Below are 23428 nucleotides of genomic sequence, written 5' to 3'. Positions count from 1 at the left end.
ATGTGAATTGACAACTTCCTTTGAGGACCGAGTCATTTTCGCATTTTTCATTTTTCGGACACTATGCGCTATTTCGTCTTTTCCCTATTCTATCATTTTCCCTATTTCGTCTTATCTCTATTTGTCAGTTTTTGGCACAACCTCACTTCTCATACTCGGAGTTGGTTTTTGACTCCACGTGCCTTCATCTCGAGTGGTTTCCTTGAAATACGTATCTTTACTTTTGCAAGAAAGTACTCGGGTTGCTCCCGGTGTCCATAGGGGCATGGATGCAACGTTCTTTGAAATTATTTTCTTTTCTTGGGGTATTTTTCGTAAATATCTTTTGAAGATATTTTATTTTAGGGGTTTTTAAGAAAATATTTTTGGAAGATATTTTCATTCTGGGCCATAAGTGCAGTTTCACTTTTTGGAGGGGCCATTGAGCAATTAATGAAAGTTATTGCAAAATGTCTTGTTTTGAGCCTGGATCCTCGTACGGGATTCATTTTCACATTTCATCGAGTTATGTACTCTTGGAATTTCCTCCTGGTCGATGTTTTCAAGTTTCAGGGTTTCTGGCCTCGGTTTTTGCCAAACTTGTTTTGGGCATAACTTTCTGCTCGGGACTCGGTTTTTGACACAGTTTCTTTCGTTGTTCATATTTTATCATTTCGAATCTTTTTTATTCACAAAGTTTTGCCATTTGAGCGCGTCTGCTCAAATTTTACTTTTTCAGACTCGGCGAGGCCCGTTCGTGGTACTTTTTGAGATTTCTATAAAAGGGGGGTGAGATATTTCATTTTTCATCTTCTCCCCTCTTCATGCACGACCTGGAGCTCCCATGGCAGCCCAAGAGGTGCTGCCATCCTTTCTCTCCTCTTTTGGTTCATTTTTCCTTGATGGAAAGTCTTCGGCCTTAACGTTTGTTGTTCCCCTCGCCGTGCTCTACCTTTCCCCCTTATTAGAATTCAGTTTTGACCATTTCTTGAGTTTGGTTTTGAGGTCAAGTTATGATTTTGATGGGGCTTTGATGGGGGTTATGTTCACGGTGTTGTCCCCGACAAAACCTCTCGGTATCGTCCCCGACAAAACCTCTCGGTATCGTCGAATTCGGAGCACTTTTATTTTGGTGGGCCTTTGGGATTTTCATCTCAAATTGAGATAGGAGATGTTCTAGGTTTAAATTATTGTTATATAGCATTCTTGTGATGCTTATACTACTTGTTTGCATGATTAAATATAAAATCTAGAGATTTTATTATTTATTTTTCTTGTACGGGATCTAATTTTCCCGGTTGCTCATGACTTGGTTTAAACATGTAGCATGATTTTATATTGCCCCTTGATATGCTCATTGTCGTGTATTAAAATTGGAACATTTGAATAAATATTAAAGATTTTATTTAATATTTATTTTAGGTGAAAGATTAATTCACATGGCCTTAACTAGCTTAAAATCAATATATGTTAGCATACTAAATTAGGCCTTTGCATGCTCTCCAACATAGTTGAATTTGAAAATAATTGGCGGTGTTTTGAAAATTAGTAATTATTTATTTATTTGATTAATTAATTTGCCCCGAGTGCACCATTCACTCTATTTAAATTCCGACTTGATATTGTTGACTTACATGCCATATAGCTTCACATATGTTTGATTTAGAATATTCGGTTAGTTTTTCAAACCTTTCATTTAATTAAATTCCTTGTTTAAGATTTAATCCTCATGGTGATATACAACTTAGAATTGAATTGTGGCATGCTAGAAAATTAAGCTTTGGTGTGGTTGTTCACATATATTAAATTGGGATTAATTGCATGAGAATTGCAACTTTTAATTTATATTTAACTTTAGTGAAAGGTTAAGTCACATGGTCTTAAATTAATTGAAATAAACTTGTAATGTGATATTACATTAGTTCTTGGCATATTCTCTAAGATATGTTAAATTGAGAGCATTTGGTTAAGTTTAAAAATCTAGAGATTTTAATTAAAATCTATTTTGTGGTCCCATTAGCTTAATTAAGGTTTTAACTTGATATTTGTATTGGCCATGACTTGTTTACTAGTATATATTAATTTGGGACTATTAGAAGTTGTTTTAAAACCTTGGTAATTAAATTAGCATGAATTAATTAAAGTTCTACTTTGTTGTTCCAACAACCTAATTGAGTTTTAGAATGGATATAGGTGATGACCATACCATGTCCTTTAACGTGTATTAAATTGAGGTTATTTGGAATTGAATCGGAATCTAAAGAATTTAATTGTGTTTATCTATTTAAATTCTTTCAATTTGCTCCATGATCTAGTTATGTTTTAGAAGTGGTTTTTATATTCAAATCATGGACTTAGACTTGTTGTATATTCATTTGGTTATGTTTTGAACATTGGATAACATAGTTGCTAAGTTTGTATTCGTGATAATATGTTTTCCTTATTGAATATATTGTTGCCTTGTGTAATGATTTGCACACTTCGTGTTTAATATCTTTCATGTATAGCTTGTAACGAATCACACACTGAAGATTCGACATTCATCATATCATATTAGTTGTGGATTTAGAGCATGTATTGTATAGGTTTCCAAATTTGGTTGTGCTTAGTAGATAGTTGATTATTTTGCATATTCCTGTTGATATATGCGTTGTTGCACAACTTGTTGATTTTGGAAACTTGGGGATGTCGTTGTCTGACTATGGCTAGGACGTGGTTCTAGTATGGGGGATAGTCCCTCTATATGGTCTAGTGCGCACATAGGGAGGTTACCCATGGGCTAGTAACCCTAAAGTAACTATGTTGTCGGTCTGATCCGGCGTGACGTCCGAGTATCCACTTTGCTTGATTTCGCATTTCATTTTCAAGTTGATAACTAGATCATGTTGTAACTTGTTGTTTCTTATTTGTCGTTCCATTTTAAGTTACAGGATGTTAACTTTGCGAAATTGTGCTTTATGCGTTGTATTGGAAGTTCCAATGTTGGTTAAATTGCATCGATATTGAAAATCGTGTTTTGACGTACTAATAAAGCTTAGGATTGATCCTATTGATTCATTTATAACATAGACGTTAGGTGGCATGAACCACTACTGTTATTTTATGCTTTAGATTCTAAGTTGATGGCTTTGAGAACTTAAACCTTGTTGCATTGTATAACACGCTCTTTTGTTGTTGAATTGCATGGATAATGTGATTCTTGTTAACTTGTATTCAAATATGCTTTTGTTATGTTGTATGGATTACTCTAGACCTAGTTCAATTGTATTGAAAATGCAATTCATGTTAATCTATGCTCAAGCATTCTTCTTATCGTGTTCTTTAGATTATCCCAACCATGATTCGTTTCATACACGTATGTATATCATGATTCTTGTTGCTTAGACTCTAAGGTTGCTTAGGATGCTCCCCGAGTCTCACTTGGGCATAGACGTTAGGTGGCATAAGCCCCTTTAACATGGTTCACCTTAAGGTGATAAATTGGTAAAATGCTAGGTCGATGCATGCTCATCTCCTACGAGTAGCTTTATGTTACTCACCCCTACGATACTGGGGCATATTTCAGGTACCAAGACTTGGTTAGTGAAGCCTAGCATTCCTTGGATGTCGTGTTGCTTTCAATTTTCCATTTCATGCAAATGTTAGCATGAAATGTCATTTTGTAGGCTTATATGTCAAAATATGTGTATTTGATTCCATGTATGTAATGTGTACTTAAGTACACTCCTTTCAATGTATTTGATATGTAAGAGATGAGGCCGGAGGCCAATGACATGTATATTGTATTCTATGCAACTTTTTAACTTCATGAAATGTTATGAAAAACTTGAAAAATCGCAAGTCATTACTTCACCACGGTTGCATCGGGTGTGGGAATTCCATTTTCATTCTTTTATAGGGTCTTATTAATCTTGTATGAAATGTGGCCAAGGGCCAAACGGTCATTTGATCCTGTTTTGCATTTTTGGATTCCAGGTTTTCCATTCGAAGTCTATTTTTGCCTTTTTGCCCATTGGGGGGTCGGATTTTGCATCGGCTATATTTTTAAGCCATGGACCATTGTAGCGTGTCTAAATAGGTAAGTTACGTTTGCGTGCATAGTCATTTCCGGGAAAAACCTCATCGTTTGTGTTTTGAGCCTCTTGTGAATTCATTTTGCATTTTTTTTGCATATTCTGATCTTGGGGTATTATGGACCTTTTACCTCAGTTTTATTTTCTTCTTTCGACATGGTCGCTTAGAAAACGTGATTTTAGGGGGGTTTCTTTTTTGTGTTTTTCCAGAAAATGTCGTCTTGGTATCGGAAATCCCTCGTGAAGTTTCAGCTTCCAGTTTTGATTTAGCAGCTTTATGACCCTCTTGTTCAGTTCTGATTTAGGGGCATTTTGGGGATTTCACAGTGAGTTATTTTCGATTCCATCCACGCTGTCGGGTAGAAAACTCGATTTTAGGGGGAGTTTCTTCTTCGTGTTTTTCCAGAAAAACTCGTCTTGACCTCCGTTTCAAGCCTCAGTTCTGGGCAGATCAAAAAAAATGTAGCAGCAGCCAAGGGCTGCCACCAGCCATGTCTTTGGGCGCTGGCTTGCACGCCGGTGTGCTCGCGCTTGGGCGACGTGTGCGCCATGCCCCCTCGTCGGGCCGCCGCGACGTCAATTCTTCTTTTGGGCTTTTCTCCTTCGTCCGGACTCCGATTCAAATGAATTTTTTTTTGAACTTGACTAATTTTTCACTGTCTTTCCAACGGTGTGCTTGGTTGCACCCGGTTCTTCCTGGATAATTACCAGTTTACCCTTTTTGCTTTAAGTGCTTGTTTTTCTTCGTCATGCCGTTTCTCCTTCGTTCGGACTCCGAATCATGCGATTCTTGGGTCCATTTTGATTAGTTTTTCGTTGTCCTTCCAGTGGTGTGCTCGGTGGCACCCGAATCTACAATTTTTAGAAATGATTATTTTGCCCCTGGGGGCTTATTTGTCATATTTTCGATCTTTTGCTTTCGCATCAGTTCTTGTTGAGTTCCACGACCTCATGGAAGGTCACTTTGACTTCTTAGAGTCTTGTTTTCTGTTTTCGCTTCCGCATTCGGATCCGTTATCGGATCATCCTTACGGTTCATCACAGGACACGCTGGCCTAAAAACCAAGGTCGTCACAAGTGGTATCAGAGCATCCGGGTTCGAATACCTTGGATGACGGGTTTTGGGTGCATATCATGCTCATGTTGTTTTGCTTTGATTTGTCATTTGTATCTTGATAACGTGTCTTGTATGATAACATGTTCACATGTTCAGGTGTTTTGAGACATCTATCATTAGTTGAGCATACTTTTGTGTATATATGCTTCCTGATAACATGTTCTGTGTCACTATCATGTTCTGGTGTGATAACATGTCTGCGTGCTTCTTGATAACATGTGTTGATTTGATAACATGCCTATTTGCTTATGTGGCAACTTGTTTACTACTTGTGTGAGTAGATAGTTATGCTATGTTGCATGCTACTTGTTTACTTTATGTCAGGTTTTTTGCATTGTCTCTTAGGATCTGTCGTATCCTTTGGATGCGTTCTTGTTTCACGAGTTTCTTCCTTGGATAGGAGAAATTCATTCTGTGAGGACCCATGTAGGGAACCTTCTTGTCTGTTCTGTTGGTTGATGCGAGTAAGGCTCATGTGAGCGTAAATGACTGTGATTCACTTTTTTTTCCTTGTCTGGTGGATTGAGACGTGGGCTAGGGAGGCACCGTTTCATTTCCTTTTTTCTTCGTGCCTTTTATATCTAAGGCCTTAAGCGTAATGGTGCTAGTGTCATTGTTGTCAGAGTTTTGGGATTAGCTACCCCAACCCTCGCAGATACCTGGTTTCTGTAGTGCCTTTGGTAATGATCATTTTCGATATTGATGTCATTGGTATCAAAAAGTTCCCTTCTGGGGCATGTTATGAACTAGTGCCTTATACCGTCATGCTACCTTGCTGACGAGTAAGTGTGGGCGGGTTCTGGTCACTGTTCGTACTGCCTTGTCACTCTCTTCTTTCACTTTGTTTGACGTTTTGTTTTCTTGGGATTCTCTCGGTGGTTGACGTTGAGTTAACATGCCGGTTCGTATGAGGTGTTATCTCAGTTCATGGTTTCGCGTTCCTTCAGTTGATCTTTAGACTTCAGGATTTGTCCTTCAGTGCATTGTGAGCTGTCCTTTGATTTGACCTTTTGTTCGGTCATTATTCTATTCTCTCTGGTATGATCCTAATTTTGGGGACGAAATTCCTTTAAGGAGGGTAGGTTGTAACGACCCGGTCATTTGCCTTCCTTGCCTTTTTCCTGAAATTTTACGAATGAATTTTTTTTGTTTAATTTTCCTTTCTGAGCTCTGTTTCGTGTCGCTTCGTGTCATCTCGAGTGCTCAAAATTGGTTTCTGAGACTCTTTCGTGTGAATTGACAACTTCCTTTGAGGACCGAGTCATTTTCGCATTTTTCGTTTTTCGGACACTATGCGCTATTTCGTCTTTTCCTTATTCTGTCATTTTCCCTATTTCCTCTTATCTCTGTTTGTCAGTTTTTGGCACAACCTCACTTCTCATGCTCGGAGTTGGTTTTTGACTTCACGTGCCTTAATCTTGAGTGGTTTCCTCGAAATATGTATATTTACTTTTGCAAGAAAGTACTCTAGTTGCTCCCGGTGTCTATAGGGGCATGGATGCAAAGTTCTTTGAAATTATTTTCTTTTCTTGGGGTGTTTTTCGTAAATATCTTTTGAAGATATTTTATTTTAGGGGTTTTTAAGAAAATATTTTTGGAAGATATTTTCATTCTGGGCCATAAGTGCAGTTTTCACTTTTTGGAGGGGCCATTGTGCAATTAGTGAAAGTTATTGCAAAATGTCTTGTTTTGTGCCTGGATCCTCGTACGGGATTCATTTTCACATTTCGTCGAGTTATGTACTCTTGGAATTTCCTCCTGATCGATGTTTTCAAGTTTCAGGGTTTTTGGCCTCAATTTTTGCCAAACTTGTTTGGGGCATAACTTTCTGGTCGGAAATTAGTTTTTGACGTCCTTTCTTCCGTTGTTCATAATTTACGATTTTGAATCTTTTTTGTTCACAAAGTTTTGCCATTTGAGCGCGTCTGCTCAAATTTTACTTTTTCGGACCCGGCGGGGCCCGTTCGGGGCACTTTTTGTGATTTCTATAAAAGGGGGGTGAGATATTTCATTTATCATCTTCTCCCCTCTTCATGCATGACCTGGAGCTCCCATGGCAGCCCAAGGGGTGCTGCCATCTTCTCTCTCCTCTTTTGGTTCACTTTTCCTTGATGGAAAGTCTTCGGCCTTAACGTTTGTTGTTCCCCTCGCCGTGCTCTACCTTTCCCCCTTATTAGAATTCAGTTTGGACCATTTCTTGAGTTTGGTTTTGAGGTCAAGTTATGATTTTGATGGGGCTTTGATGGGGGTTATGTTCACGGTGTTGTCCCCGACAAAACCTCTCGGTATCGTCGAATTCGGAGCAATTTTATTTTGGTGGGCCTTTTGGATTTTCATCTCAAATTGAGGTAGAAGATGTTCTAAATTTAAATTCTTGTTATATAGCATACTTGTGATGCTTATACTACTTGTTTGCATGATTAAATATAAAATCTAGAGATTTTATTATTTATTTTTCTTGTACGGGATCTAATTTTCCCGGTTGCTCATGACTTGGTTTAAACATGTAGCATGATTTTATATTGCCCCTTGATATGCTCATTGTCGTGTATTAAAATTGGAACATTTGAATAAGTATTGAAGATTTTATTTAATATTTATCTTAGGTGAAAGATTAATTCACATGGCCTTAACTAGCTTAAAATCAATATGTGTTAGCATATTAAATTAGGCCTTTGCATGCTCTCCAACATAGTTGAATTCGAAAGTAATTGGAGGTGTTTTGAAAATTAGTAATTATTAATTAATTTGATTAATTAATTTACCACGAGTGCACTATTCACTCTATTTAAATTCTGACTTGATATTCTTGACTTACATGTCATATAGCTTCACATATGTTTGATTTAGAATATTCGGTTAGGTTTTCAAACCTTTCATTTAATCAAATTCATTGTTTAAGATTTAATCCTCATGGTGATATACAACTTAGAATTGAATTGTGGCATGCTAGAAAATTAAGCTTTGGTGTGGTTGTTCACATATATTAAATTGGGATTAATTGCATGAGAATTGCAACTTTTAATTTATATTTAACTTTAGTGAAAGGTTAAGTCACATGGTCTTAAATTGAATGAAATAAACTTGTAATGTGATATTACATTAGCCCTTGGCATATTCTCTAAGATATGTTAAATTGAGAGCATTTGGTTAAGTTTAAAAATCTAGAGATTTTAATTAAAATCTATTTTGTGGTCCCATTAGCTTAATTAAGGTTTTAACTTGATATTTGTATTGGCCATGACTTGTTTACTAGTATATATTAATTTGGGACTATTAGAAGTTGTTTTAGAAACTTGGTAATTAAATTAGCATGATTTAATTAAAGTTCTACTTTGTTGTTCCAACAACCTAATTGAGTTTTAGAATGGATATAGGTGATAACCATACCATGTCCTTTAACATGTATTAAATTGAGGTTATTTGGAATTGAATCGGAATCTAGAGAATTTAATTGTGTTTATCTATTTAAATTATTTCAATTTGCTCCATGATCTAGTTGTGTTTTAGAAGTGGTTTCTATATTCAAATCATGGACTTAGACTTGTTGTATATTCATTTGGTTATGTTTTGAACATTAGATAACATAGTTGCTATGTTTGTATTCGTGATAATATGTTTTCCTTATTGAATATATTGTTGCCTTGTGTAATGATTTGCACACTTCGTGTTTAACATCTTTCATGCATAGCGTGTAACGAATCACGCACTGAAGATTCGACATTCATCATATCATATTAGTTGTGGATTTAGAGCATGTATTGTATAGGTTTCAAAATTTGGTTGTGCTTAGTAGATAGTTGATTATCTTGCATATTCCTGTTGATATATGCGTTGTTGCACAACTTGTTGATTTTGGAAACTTGGGGATGTCGTTGTTTGACTATGGCTAGGACGTGGTTCTAGTACGGGGGATAGTCCCTCTATATGGTCTAGTGCGCACATAGGGAGGTTACCCATGGGCTAGTAACCCTAAAGTAACTATGTTTCTCGGTCTGATCCGGCGTGACGTCCGAGTATCCACTTTGCTTGATTTCGCATTTCATTTTCAAGTTGATAACTAGATCATGTTGTAACTTGTTGTTTCTTATTTGTCGTTCCATTTTAAGTTACAGGATGTTAACTTTGCGAAATTGTGCTTTATGCGTTGTATTTTGAAGTTCCAATGTTGGTTAAATTGCATCGATATTGAAAATCGTGTTTTGACGTTCTAATAAAGCTTAGGATTGATCCTATTGATTCATTTATAACATAGACGTTAGGTGGCATGAACCACTATTGTTATTTTATGCTTTAGATTCTAAGTTGATGGCTTTGAGAACTTAAACCTTGTTGCATTGTATAACACGCTCTTTTGTTGTTGAATTGCATGGATAATGTGATTCTTGTTAACTTGTATTCAAATATGCTTTTGTTATGTTGTATGGATTACTCTAGACCTAGTTCAATTGTATTGAAAATGCAATTCATGTTAATCTATGCTCAAGCATTCTTCTTGTCGTGTTCTTTGGATTATCCCAACCATGATTCGTTTCATACACGTATGTATATCATGATTCTTATTGCTTAGACTCTAAGGTAGCTTAGGATGCTCCCCGAGTCTCACTTGGACATAGACGTTAGGTAGTATGAGCCCCTTTAACATGTTTCACCTTAAGGTGTTAAATTTGTAAAATGCTAGGTCGATGCATGCTCATCTCCTACGAGTAGCTTTATGTTACTCACCCCTACGATACTGGGGCATATTTCAGGTACAAAGACTTGGTTCGTGAAGCCTAGCATTCCTTGGATGTTGTGTAGCTTTCAAGTTTCCATTTCATGCAAATGTTAGCATGAAATGTCATTTTGTAGACTTATATGTCAAAATATGTGTATTTGATTCCATATATGTAATGTGTACTTAAGTACACTCCTTTCAATGTATTTGATATGTATGAGATGAGGCCGGAGGCCAATGACATGTATATTGTATTCTATGCAACTTTTTAACTTTATGAAATGTTATGAAAAACTTGAAAAATCGCAAGTCATTGCTTCACCACGGTTGCATCGGGTGTGGGAATTCCATTTTCATTCTTTTATAGGGTCTTATTAATCTTGTATGAAGTGTGGCCAAGGGACAAACTGTCATTTGATCCCGTTTTGCATTTTTGGATTCCATATTTTCCATTCCAAGTCCATTTTTGCCTTTTTGCCCATTGGGGAGTCGGATTTTGCATCGCCTATATTTTTAAGCCATGGACCATTGTAGCGCGTCTAAATAGGTAAGTTACGTTTGTGTGCATAGTCGTTTCCGGGCAAAACCTCATCGTTTGTGTTTTGAGCCTCTTGTGAATTCATTCCGCATTTTTTTTGCATATTCTGATCTAGGGGCATTATGGACCTTTACCTCAGTTTTATTTTCTTCTTTCAGTATGGTTACTTAGAAAACATGATTTTAGGGGGGGTTTCTTTGTCGTGTTTTTCCAGAAAATGTCGTCTTGGTATCGGAAATCCCTCGTGAAGTTTCAGCTTCCAGTTTTGATTTTGCAGCTTTATGACCCTCTTGTTCAGTTCTGATCTAGGGGCATTTTGGAGATTTCACAATGAGTTTTTTTCGATTCCGTCCACGTTATCGGTTAGAAAACTCGATTTTAGGGGGGGTTTCTTCTTCGTGTTTTTCTAGAAAAACTCGTCTTAACCTCTGTTTCAAGCCTCAGTTCTGGGTAGATAAAAAAAAATGTAGCAGCAGCCAAGGGATGCCACCAGCCATTTCTTTGGGCGCCGGCTTTCCAACGGTGTACTCGGATGCACCCGGTTCTTCCTGGATAATTACCAGTTTACCCTTTTTGCTTTAAGTGCTCGTTTTTCTTCGTCATGCCATTTCTCCTTCGTTCGGACTCTGAATCATGCGATTCTTGAGTCCATCTTGATTAGTTTTTCGTTGTGCTTCCAGCGGTATGCTCGGTGGCACCTGAATCTACAGTTTTCAGAAATGACTATTTTGCCCCTGGGGGCTTATTTGTCATATTTTTGATCTTTTGCTTCCGCATCAGTTCTTGTTGAGTTCCACGACCTCATGGAAGGTCACTTTGACTTCTTAGGGTCTTATTTTCTGTTTTCGCTTCCGCATTCGGATCCGTTATCGGATCATCCTTACGGTTCATCACAGGACACGCTGGCCTAAAAACCAGGGTTGTCATAAATGTGACCCTCAATGAGGTCACGGAACCCAAATAAAATAATTGCGGAAGCGACGTTTCAAAAACAGATAAGAATGAGTCTAGGGTAAAAACGGTCTTTTCCAATATATAAGTGGGTACTACCAAGCACACCATTTGAAAGATAACAAAAAATTAATGAAGTAAGACTCAAGAATCACCTAATTTGGAGTCCGGACAGAAAAGATATGAATTTAGGACAAAATGGCCTTCTTCGTTTAGGAGTTGCGACGACCCTATCTCACTAAAACGTTAGTAACTCTCACTATGGTTGGATTTTTAATGTATGGTTGGTACCATTGGAAAGCTAACTTCAAGCTCTTGAGTTTAGAATCATGAACAACCTGATTTGGATTAGGAATGAATAAATTATAGCTCTCTGAAGTTGCTGCAATAATGATGTCCAAGAAAAATCAAAAGAGGAAGGTTCTAGGGAAGATCAGCCGGCTGAACACCCATCATCAACCAATTGAACCCCAATCATTAGCCGACCGAACCCCAATGATCAGTTGGCTAAATTGCCAAAAATCCCAAAAAGGCTACTAGAATTGGTCTCGAACAGTCATTAGTCGGCTGATGATTGCTACCAGCCGACCGATGGACCTAACAGCAGCAGAAAAAGCTGTTGTAATCCATGGGGAATGTGCTTGACTTAGTTCTAAGGCTATACATGCTTCCCATTTGATCCAAATAAGTTTCAAAACATTTCTTAGCCTCATGCAAGCATCAAAAACATGATAAATCATAATGAAGCTTTGAATCATATCTCAATGCATGGATTTTGCTTAAATTTTCATAAATCCTCCAAAAATAGTTCAAAAATTGGAATCCATGTGTTCCTTGAGATGTAATCATGCTTGCACGTGTATAATGATGAATTAGATGCGCTAGAATGGCCTATGGCGTCATGGCATGTCATATGCAAAATATGACCCTTCAATGCATGAAATCCCTTATAGTCCCTAAATAAGCTATGAAGTTAAACTAGCATACATGTCATATAAGTGTCTTTGGCCCTTGACCTCATTACATATACATCCAAAGAGTGGCAAAAGGTGCACTTAAGTCCACATTCAATAGCTTAGACAATAAATACAAGTTTTTATACAATGCACCAAAAAGGATCATGATATGTTAGCAACTGCATATTCAATATCACCAAAAATTCTCCAAGAATTCTAGTAAGTCTAAGAGTGTTGTGCATCCCACAACAATGCTTCTTTACCTGAAAAACACCTAGTAACTTCGAGTTGAATAAACAAGTCTACTCGTAGGGAATGAGCATGCATAAGTTCAATTTATTACAAAGTTTACAATTCAATAAAATTTAGTCCATGCAATTAAAATGACATTTGGACTTTTAACATAGCACAATAAGATGCAAACATCACAAGGTCATCAAGTTGGAAATTTAAGTGCGAAATCAACTAAAGTGGATACTTGGATATTGCCCAGATTAAAACCGTACTCTTGAGATCACTTTAGGGCTATTAACCCATGGATACCTTCCCCTAGTGTGCACTATAGTATAGGGAGCTCTCTATCTCCCGTACTAGAACCAAGTCCTAGCCAAGTCACGTTCTTGATGATATCCCAAGTTTCCAAAATCAACAAGTAGAGTAATAAGTCATGATATGTGATAAAATACAATAAGTTCCCTGAATTACATGACTAAATAGATCAACAAGATAGAAATTAATTAGGCTAACTAAGTAATTCCTCTAGATTTCAAGAGTTGTCCAAATGATTCCAATTAAATATATGACAAGGAGTAACTCATGGCCATGCCATATATCATGTCTAAAATGGAATTCAAGCATGGAACAATTAAATATAATTTAAATCAACTTAAATTAATTAATTCTCTAGATTTAAAAGCTCATTTAAATCATGCCAAATTAATAAACAACAAAGATAAAGTCATAGTCAAGCCATATATCAAGTCTAAAGTGAGTTATATAGGAGCTACAATTAATCATTTATTTCTCATTTCAATACAAGACATGCATACAACTTGGATATCACTACAAAAACAATTAAATCACTTAAAAAATAAACTATAACACCCCCTACCTCAATAGAGAATTGAATCTCTATAATCCAAGGCATCGAAGCTTAAAAATGGAAAACCAAACAAGGGTTTTATAGAGGAGAGTGAGAGGAATCTAAAGTATTCCAAGCTTATAGGTTTAAGGTAAGTGGAAGGGCACCAAAATGAAGTCTAAAGCTTTAAACCTAGCTTAGTCTTCAATGGTGGCTAGGTTAGGGTTCTTGAGAGGAAAGAGATGAATGAATAAAATGTAATGAAAACGCTAAGTTAAATATGGTGGGATTCTCCACTCACTAGGTACTCTTGCACTACCTCTTACACACACACTTGCAAGACTAAAGGTGAGTCCTACACTTGTCTTGAATTTAAACAAACTGAAAAAATTTAAAATCAAGCCTACAATTGTCAATCATCCATGCCAACAAGTGCTCCTATCCTAGGCGAACAAATGGGTGAATCTCCACACTCCATGTGTCAAGGAGTTAAGCTTCCAAGTTACTCCACCCCAATGCCAACAAGTGGCACCATGAGAGTGTGACACTTGTCACACTTTTCAGAAATTGCAAAAAGGTTCTTTTTGAAAATATCTTCCAAATTAAATTGCAAAATAGTCCCTAAGACAAAAAATAATTACTTTGCATAATTAACCAAAAACCCCTCAAGTTATGAATAATTACCAAAAGTCATGCATCTATGCCCTTTTCAAGAAAAGTAAACGTTTAGCATGTTTTTCTACAAAAGTAAAAATATAGATATCATGGAAACTAAATATCATGGATGTATGCAAAGTCGGAATTAAACCCGAGCACAAAAGTGCGGTTATGCAAGGAAAAATGATAAATGAGAAAAAAATGAAATAGGGAAAAAGACGAAAAAAAGAAATTACCGAAAAAGAAAGGAAGGAAAATGACTGGGTCATTACAACCTACCTTCCTTAAAAGGGATTTCATCCCAGAAATCGAATCGTACCTGAAACAGAGAACAAATGGGGATACCGAGAGTGAACCTGCTGTTCGAGCTCCTAGGTAGGCTCCTCAACGCCGTGGTGTCACCACAAGACCTTAACCAATGGAATGGTCTTGGTCCGCAAGATCTGCTCTGGTGAATCAAGAATCTGGACCAGACCTTCCTCGTAGGTCAAGTCCTCATCAACAACCACATCTGTCTACTGCAAAACATGTAATGGGTCTGGCTCGTTCTTTCTCAGCACAGAGACATGAAAGAAGTTGTGAACCCTATCCAGGTCTGGCGGCAATGCCAAACGATAAGCAACCTCACCGACACGTTCCAAAATCTCAAATGGTCTAATGGACCTAGAAGACAACTTGCTAGTCTATCAAAATCTCAAAAGCCCCTTGCGCGGAGAAATCTTAATAAAGACATGGTCCCCTACCTCAAAAGATAGGGATCGCCTCCTCCTATCAGTGTAACTCTTTTGTCTGCTCTGTGCGGTAGCCAACTGGTGCTGAATCAACTTGATTTTCTCTTTAGTCTCAATAATAATGTCGGGACCTAAGGCAACGGTATCACCGACCTCGGTCCAACAAACTGGAGATCTGCAAGGCCGGCATACAATGCCTCAAAAGGTGCCATCCCAGTACTGGCTTGGTAACTGTTGTTGTAGGAAAACTCAACCAAAGGTAAGTAGTCTCCCAACTACCTTCAAAATCCAAGATACAAGCCCGTAACATATCCTCCAATATCTGAATGGTACATTCCGACTGGACATCAATCTGAGGATAGAATGTTGTGCTGAAATGAAGCCCCATATCAAGAGCCTCCTGAAAACTCTGCTAAAAATAAGACGTGAACCGTAGATCCCTATCCGAAACAATGGATACAGGAACCCCGTGAAGCTTGACAATCTGTCTCACATACAGTCTACTTAGTCTCTCTGCACTATCTGTCACTGCCATGGGTAAGAATTGAGCCGTTTTAGTTAACCTGTCAACTATGACCCAAACGACATCGTTCCCTGCCTGAGACCTCGGAAGTCCTATTACAAAATCCATAGTAATATGCTCCTATTTCCACTCAGCTACTGGTAATGGTTGCAACAATCTTGCCGGTCGCTGATGCTCTGCCTTCACTTGTTGACAAGTATGGCATCGAGCCACAAAATGTGAAAAATCCTGTTTCATGCCCTGCCACCAAAATTATCGCCGCAGATTATGATACATTTTTGTACCACCAGGATGAACTGCAAGCCAAGAGCGGTGAAAATCTCGAAAAATGTCTTCATGACAAGACAAGGGAATAAACATCATCCCTTTGTACCTAAGACCGACGTCTGAATGTAAGGTCCAACCCTCTACATTCTTGCCGCCTGAAATCCAAACATGGATGGCCTTCATCTCCCCATCCTCCAACTGTGCCTCAATAACTCTACCAACAAGAGCCGGTTGAGCCATAAGGCTAAACAAAATAGCCGATGAAGTGTCCTTATAAGACTGCAAACCAAGATCCGCAAACTCTTCTAACATCTTCCATCTATGAATGGAAATGCTAGCAAGAGTCCCCCACGATTTCCTACTTAATGCATCGGCCACTACATTAGCCTTACCCGGATGGTACTGTAACTCAAAGTCATAGTCTTCCATGAACTCAACTTATCTGCGCTATCTCAAGTTCAAATCCTTCTGAGAGAAGAGATACTTGAGAATCTTATGGTCGGAGAAAACTTTAAACTTTTCCCCGTACAAATAGTGTCTCCACCCCTTCAGGGCAAAGATAACTACTGCCAACCTCTAGATCATGTGTCGGATAGTTCAACTCGTGAGTCTTCAACTATCGAGACCCATAAGCAACCACCCGCTCTGTTTACATCAAGACATAACCCAAACCTTCCGGTGAAGCATCACAAAAGATCACACAACCCAAACCACGTTCAGGAATGATCAAAACTGGAGCTGATGTCAACCTGACCTTCAACTCTTGAAAAGCAAACTCACATGCCTCGCTCCATACGAACTTGACCCCCTTACAGGTAAGTCGAGTCATAGGAGCCGCCAAATGAGAGAAATACCGAACAAATCTTTGGTAGTAGCTAGCTAGCCTAAGAAAACTCCGAATCTCAAACACTGTCTTCGGACGCTCCTAATCCATCACTGACTCAATCTTCAACGGATCCACTACAACACCGCCCCTTGACACTACATGTCCAAGGAACTTCACTTTCGGTAGCCAAAATTCGCATTTCTCAAACTTGGCGTACAACCGATTATCCCTAAGGATTTGTAATGTTGTCCTTAAATGATACTCATGCTCATCCACTGAAGCTGAGTATACGAGAATGTCATTAACAAATTCCACTACGAACTGATCAAGATGGTCACTGAATACACGGTTCATCAAGTCCATAAAAGCTGCTGGAGCATTGGTTAAACCAAATGGCATCACTAGAAACTCATAATGGCCATACCGTGTGCGGAAAGCGGTCTTGGATACATCCTTATACTTAAACCTCAATTGATAGTAACCCAACCTTAAATAAATCTTCGAAAAATAAGTGGCTCCTTTCAACTAATCAAATAAGTCATCAATCCTAGGCAAAGGATACCTGTTCTTGATCGTAACGTGATTTAGCTAGCGATAATCGATGCAAAGTCTCAATGACCCATCTTTCTTCTTCTCAAAAAGAACCAGTGCTCCCCAGGGTGAAGCACTAGGATGAATAGAGCCTTTAGCTTTCAAATCATCCAATTGAGCTTTTAGCTCATCCAATTTTGCCGGTGCCATAGAGATTGGTGCAGCATAAGGAATGACGTCGATAGCAAAGACAACTTCTCGAAGAGGAGGAAGCTTTGTCAACTCCTCTGGAAAAACATCCAGAAACTCTACAACAACTGCTGGATAAATGCGGCCCGAACTACTGTCCTCGTCGACTAACAGGCTAGCCAAGTAGGACCTGCGGCAACTCTAGTCACCGATACTGAAAATCATTATTGAGTGGGAATCGCTCCGATCTCCCACGAAGTGAAAATAATCTCCCATGGGAGTGTAAACAGACACTCGCCCATGGAAGTAATCAATCATAGCACAAAAGAAAGACAACCAGTTTATCCCGAGAATGACATCAAAGCCCGTCATATTAAAAATGACGAAATCAAACTCTAAAGTCCGCCCAGCTATCTTGATAGCACAACCCTGACAAATACGGTCTAAAGACACTGGACCCCCAACTGGTGTGTCAACACAAAGGAAACTATCCCGCTGCATAACCTCCAGACCCAAAGAATGTCCAAATGAAGCAGATATGAATAAATGTGATGCACCCATGTCAATAAGAACTCTAGCCCAAGAACTGAAAACTGGAAAGATACCTCGAACTATAGAAGTCCCAACGGAGGTATCGACCTGTGGCAATGCTTGATATGCCCCAACTGCTAACAATGGTGACAAATCACTCCCGGGCTGATCCTGAAGATACAAGAACTATGGGTGCAGACCGAGCCTACTGTGACTGTCCCTGAGTGCGTGAATTGTCCCCGACCTTAGCCTTTTTCCACTGATTCCCAAAAGATGACAGAGATTCACCGCGAGGCTTCTTGTGTAAACCCTTGATCCATAACTGATCCCGTTCCTCTGCCTCAGCTAGCATAGCCCTCGGGACCACCTTTCTGTAAGTCCTCAAATCAAGAATTGAGACCCGTAGCTTGATGTCAAGATGTAATCCATCCTAAAATTTTTATTGCCCTGGCCTCATTTGTCGCCACCATGTCTTCGGCATAACGAGAGAAAGAAGTAAATCGTGTCTTATACTTAATAACATTCATAGTGCCTTGATAAAGACCTATGAACTGTATCCTCATCTACTGCCTTATAGCCCTAAGAAAAAAGCGGTCGAAGAACAATGTCCTGCACTCCTCCCAAGTCATCACCTCCATATCATGGATATTGGTCATGGACCTCCACCAGATATCGGCATCTCCCATGAACATAGAGGTTGTTAAGGAGATCCTCAATCAGTCTATAGGCACTGCCATGCTATCAAGCTTGCGTACCATTAGATCAAACCATGCCTCTGAAGCAAGCGGATCCATACTCCTTACAAATTAGTCGATCTTAACCCTCTGTAACTTCATAAAGTAATCTAATGCATCATTAGCAACTGGTGTCGGTGCTAGTGTTGGTTCCAAAATTTGCATCCCTGCAATATGCTGACGAAACATTTGCTGAATGGACTCTGACATCCCCAGAGCCACTCCCTGCGCAATCTGCTCCTCATAAGTCGGAGCTCGTGGTGGATTAGGACCCATGCCACGAACTGGAATCCTAAGCTTTCCCGGACCCCTCGTAAACTCTATGTCATCAACCTACTCCCTGTCGCCCTGACGTGAAGACTCCCTATGCATGACAACCATGATGTTAAATGTACACAAGGGAAGAGGTCAACAATAACACAAGCTATCAAGACCGAGCCTAACTCACACTATAAAAGCATGTAACACGAAGCAAGACAAGGTAAGCATCCTATGGTCATGCTAAAGCAATCAAAGAAAGCTATTTAAAGGGCTAAGTACTTAAGAAAATAAGCATACATGTCAAACAAGAATACTTTTTAAACACATAAGCATATAAGTATAGAAGACATGTCATTATACCAAGCATATTATCAAAAGGCACATAAACATGTTATCAAAAAGCATGTGAATACACCAAGGTAAATCAACAAAAGCATGATATGCCCCCAAAACCCATCGTCCTAAGGTTTTCAAACCTAGGAGCTCTGATACCACTTGTAACGACCCATGTTTTATTTAACCCGGTGCGGCAGCGGTGACCCGAAAGTAAATCTAACAATGAATCAGAATGCGGATGCAAAGGGTAAAACAATGGTCTCAAGAGATACTACATGTCTATAAGACACCAATGTGGCCCTCAATGAGGTCACGAAACCCAAAGAAAATAATTGTGGAAGCGACGTTTCAAAAACGGATAAGAATGAGTCTAGGGGCAAAACGGTCTTTCCCAAACTGGAAGTGGGTACCACCAAGCACACCATTTTAAATAGAATAAAAAATTAATGAATTTAGACTCAAGATTCACCTGATTCGGAGTTCGTACAGAAAAGATATGAATTTAGGACAAAATGGCCTTCTCAGTTTAGGAATTACCACAACCCTATCTCACTAAAACTATAATAACTCTTACTATGGTTGGCGTTTTGATATATGGTTGGTACCATTGGAATGGTAACTTCAAGCTCTTAAGTTTAGACTCTAGAACGACCTAATTTGCATTAGGAATGAAGAAGTTATGGCGCTCTGAAGTTACTGCAACAATGTTATCCAAGAAAATCAAAAGAGGACGGTTCTAGGGAAGATCAGCCAGCTGAACCTCTATCATTAGCTGAATGACCCCCAATCATTAGCCGACCGAACCCTAAGGATCAGCCGGCTAAAACACCAAAAATCCCAAAAAGGCTATTGGAATTGGTCTCGAATAGTCATCAATCGGCTGATGATTGCTATCAGCCGACCAATGGACCTAGTAGCAGCAGAAAAAGCTACTATAATCCATGGGGAAGGTGCTTGGCTTAGTTCTAAGGCTATGCATGCTTTCCATTTGATCCAAACAAGTTTCAAAACATTCCCTAGCCTCATCCAAGCATCAAAAATATGCTAAATCATAATGAAGCTTTGAATCATATCTCAATGCATGGATTTTGCTTAAATTTTCATAAATCCTCCAAAAATAGTTCAAAAGTTAGAATCCATGTGTATAATGATGAATTAGATGCGCTAGAATGGCCTACGACCTCATGGCATGTCATATGTAAAATATGACCCTTCAATGCATGAAATCCTTTATAGTTCCTAAACAAGCTATGAAGTTAAACTAGCATACATGTCATATAAGTGTCTTTGGCCCTTGGCCTCATTACATATACATCCAAAGAGTGGCAAAAGGTGCACTTAAGTGCACATTACATAGCTTAGACAATAAATACAAGTTTTTATATAATACACCAAAAAGGATCATGATATGTTAACAAGTGCATATTTAATGTCACCAAAAATACTCCATGAATTATAGTAATTCTAAGAGTGTTGTGTATCCCACAACAATGCTTCTTTACCTAAAAAACACCTAGTAACTTCGGGGTGAGTAAACAAGTTTACTCGTAGGGAATGAGTATGTATAAGTTCAATTTATTCCAAAGTTTACAATTCAATAAAATTTAGTCCATGCTATTAAAATGACATTGGGAGTTTTAACATAGAACAATAAAATGCAAACATCACAAGGTTATTAAGTTGGAAACTTAAGTGCGAAATGAACTAAAGTGGATACTTGGATATTTCTCTGATTAAAACTGTACTCTTGAGATCACTTTAGGGCTATTAACCCATGGGTACCTTCCCCTAGTGCGCACTATAGTATAGGGAGCTCTGTATCTCCCGTACTAGAACCAAGTCCTAGCTAAGTCGAGTTCTTGATGATATCCCAAGTTTCCAAAATCAGCAAGTAGAGTAACAAGTCATGATATGTGATAAAACACAATAAGTTCCATGAATTATATGACTAAATCATTAGATCAACAAGATAGAAATTAATTAGACTAACTAAGTAATTCCTCTAGATTCCAATTAAATATATGACAAGGAGTAACTCATGGCCATGCCATATATCATATCTAAAATGTAATTCAAGCATGGAACAATTAAATATAATTTAAATCAACTTAAATTAATTAATTCTCTAGATTTAAAAGCTCATTTAAATCATGCCAAATTAATATACAACAAAAATCAAGTCATGGCCATGCCATATATCAAGTCTAAAGTGAGTTATATACAAGTTACAATTAATCATTTATTTCTCATTTCAATACAAGACATGCATACAACTTGGATATCACTACAAAAACAATTAAATCACTTAGAAAATAAACTATAACACCCCCTACCTCAATAGAGAATTTAATATCTAAAATCCAAGGCTACTAAGCTTAAAAGTGGAAAACCAAACAAGGGTTTTATAGAGGAGAGTGAGAGGAATCTAAAGTATTTCAAGCTTATAGTTCTAAGGTGAGTGGAAGGGCACCAAAATGAAGTCTAAAGGTTTAAACCAAGCTTAGTCTTCAATGGTGGCTAGGTTAGGGTTCTTGGGAGGAAAAAGATAAATGAATAAAATGTAATGAAAACCCTAAGTTAAATGTGGTAGGATTCTCCACTCACTAGGTGCTCTTGCACTACCTCTCACACATACACTTGCAAGACTAAAGGTGAGTCCTACACTTATCATAAATCTAAGCAAACTTCCAATATTTAAAATCAAGCTTACACTTGTCAACCATCCTTGCCAACAAGTGCTCCTATCCTAGGCCAACAAATGGGTGAATCTCCACCCTCCATGTGTCAAGGAATTAAGCTTCCAATTTACTCCACCCCAATGCCAACAAGTGGCACCATGAGAGTGTGACACTTGTCACACTTTCAGAAATTGCAAAAAAAGTCCTTTTTGAAAATATCTTCCAAATTAAATTACAAAATGCTCCCTAAGACGAAAAATAATTACTTTGCATAATTACCCAAAAACCCCTCAAGTTATGAATAATTACCAAAAGTCAAGCATCTATGCCCTTTTCAAGAAAAGTAAACATTTAGCATGCTTTTCTACAAAAGTAAAAATGTAGATATCATGGAAACTAAATATCATGGACGTATGCAAAGTCGGAATCAAACCCGAGCGATTATACAAGGAAAAATGATAAACAAGAAAAAAACGAAATAGGGAAAAAGACGAAAAGAAGAAATTACCGAAAAAGAAAGGAAAGAAAATGACTGGGTCATTACATTTAAAATTAGTTGAAGCTGATTTAAATTCTAGAGAAATTAATTAATTAGTTTAATTAATTTTTATTTAAGTGTTCCACTCATTTAAATAAATATTTGACTTAATATATGTAATGACCATGACAAGATCTTTAACCTATATTATTTTGGTATTATTTGGATGAGATTTGAAATCTAGAATAATTAATTATTTTATTTAATTAATTTCCATTTTTATTGTATTAATAATTTAACCATGTATTTGATGTTGTTTGCATTTTTAAATCATAAATTCGGACTTATATTATATTCATAAGAATATGTCTTTCAATATTGATTATATTGTTGTGGTGTAACGAATCGTACATTAAAGATTCGACATGTGATGTTATTGTTGCTAAGTGTAACGAATCGCACATTGAAGATTCGACATTTTTCATGCCATTGTAGTTGAGGACTTAGGGCATGAATTGAGTGCTTCTAAGATTTGGTTGTGCATAGTAGATAGCTTATTGCTTTGTATATTCATGTTGATATATACTTTTGTGCACAATTTGTTGATTTTGGAAACTTGTGATGTCGTTGTCTTGACTATGACTAAAGTATGGCTCTAAGGCGGGAGGTAAGAATTTTCCCCACATGTGCGCCCTAGGGTAGTTCCCAGCAGGCTAGTAACCCAAAATAACTATTATTATTCGGTTTGATCCGACGTGATGTGCAAGTATTTTCATTTTTAGTTGGTTTCGCATTTTAGATTTCAAGTTGATAACTTTGATAATCTATATCTTATTGCATTGTATTGGAGGTTCCAATGTTGTTAAATTGTATCATTTAGTTGATTTCGCATTTTAGATTTCAAGTTGATAACTTTGATAATCTATATCTTGTTGCATTGTATTGGAGGTTCCAATGTTAAATTATATCATTTAGTTGATTTCCCATTTTAGATTTCAAGTTGATAACTTTGATAATCTATATCTTATTGCATTGTATTGGAGGTTCCAATGTTGTTAAACTGTATCATTTAGTTGTTTTCGCATTTTAGATTTCAAGTTGATAACTTTGATAATCTATATCTTGTCGCGTTGTATTGGAGGTTCCAATTATGTTAAATTATATCACTTTATTGATTTCACATTTTAGATTTCAAGTTGATAACTTTGATAATCTATATCTTGTCGTGTTTTATTGGAGGTTCTAATTATGTTAAATTGTATCACTTCGTTGAT

At 37.6% G+C, this 23428-nt stretch overlaps 1 protein-coding gene across 1 annotated transcript; it reads right to left on the bottom strand.

Moving 5' to 3' along the window:
- Nucleotides 1-17337: 17337 nt before the first annotated feature.
- On the bottom strand, nucleotides 17338-18019 carry LOC132296576 (uncharacterized). The gene is made up of 2 exons (XM_059794763.1): nucleotides 17912-18019; nucleotides 17338-17838 (listed from the first exon to the last, which is right to left on the bottom strand). The coding sequence occupies exons 1-2, from the start codon at nucleotides 18017-18019 to the stop codon at nucleotides 17338-17340; spliced, it is 609 nt and encodes a 202-aa protein (XP_059650746.1).
- Between the last annotated feature and the right edge of the window lie 5409 nt (nucleotides 18020-23428).

Source organism: Cornus florida, unplaced genomic scaffold, assembly GCF_030987335.1.
Source record: "Cornus florida cultivar Cherokee Brave unplaced genomic scaffold, ASM3098733v1 CherokeeBrave_3.0.0_Hap2_Chr02, whole genome shotgun sequence".
NCBI lineage: Eukaryota > Viridiplantae > Streptophyta > Magnoliopsida > Cornales > Cornaceae > Cornus > Cornus florida.
The sequence above is the reverse complement of the archived record's forward strand: the minus strand, read 5'-3'. Positions and strand labels throughout refer to the sequence as shown.

Coding starts and splice junctions, on each gene's coding strand:
- LOC132296576 (XM_059794763.1), bottom strand. CDS start 18,019: ATGCTAGCTGAGGCAGAGGAACGGGATCAGTTATGGATCAAGGGTTTA. Junction 17,839..17,911: donor ATCAGTGGAAAAAGGCTAAG/GTCGGGGACAAT, acceptor TTGTATCTTCAG/GATCAGCCCGGGAGTGATTT.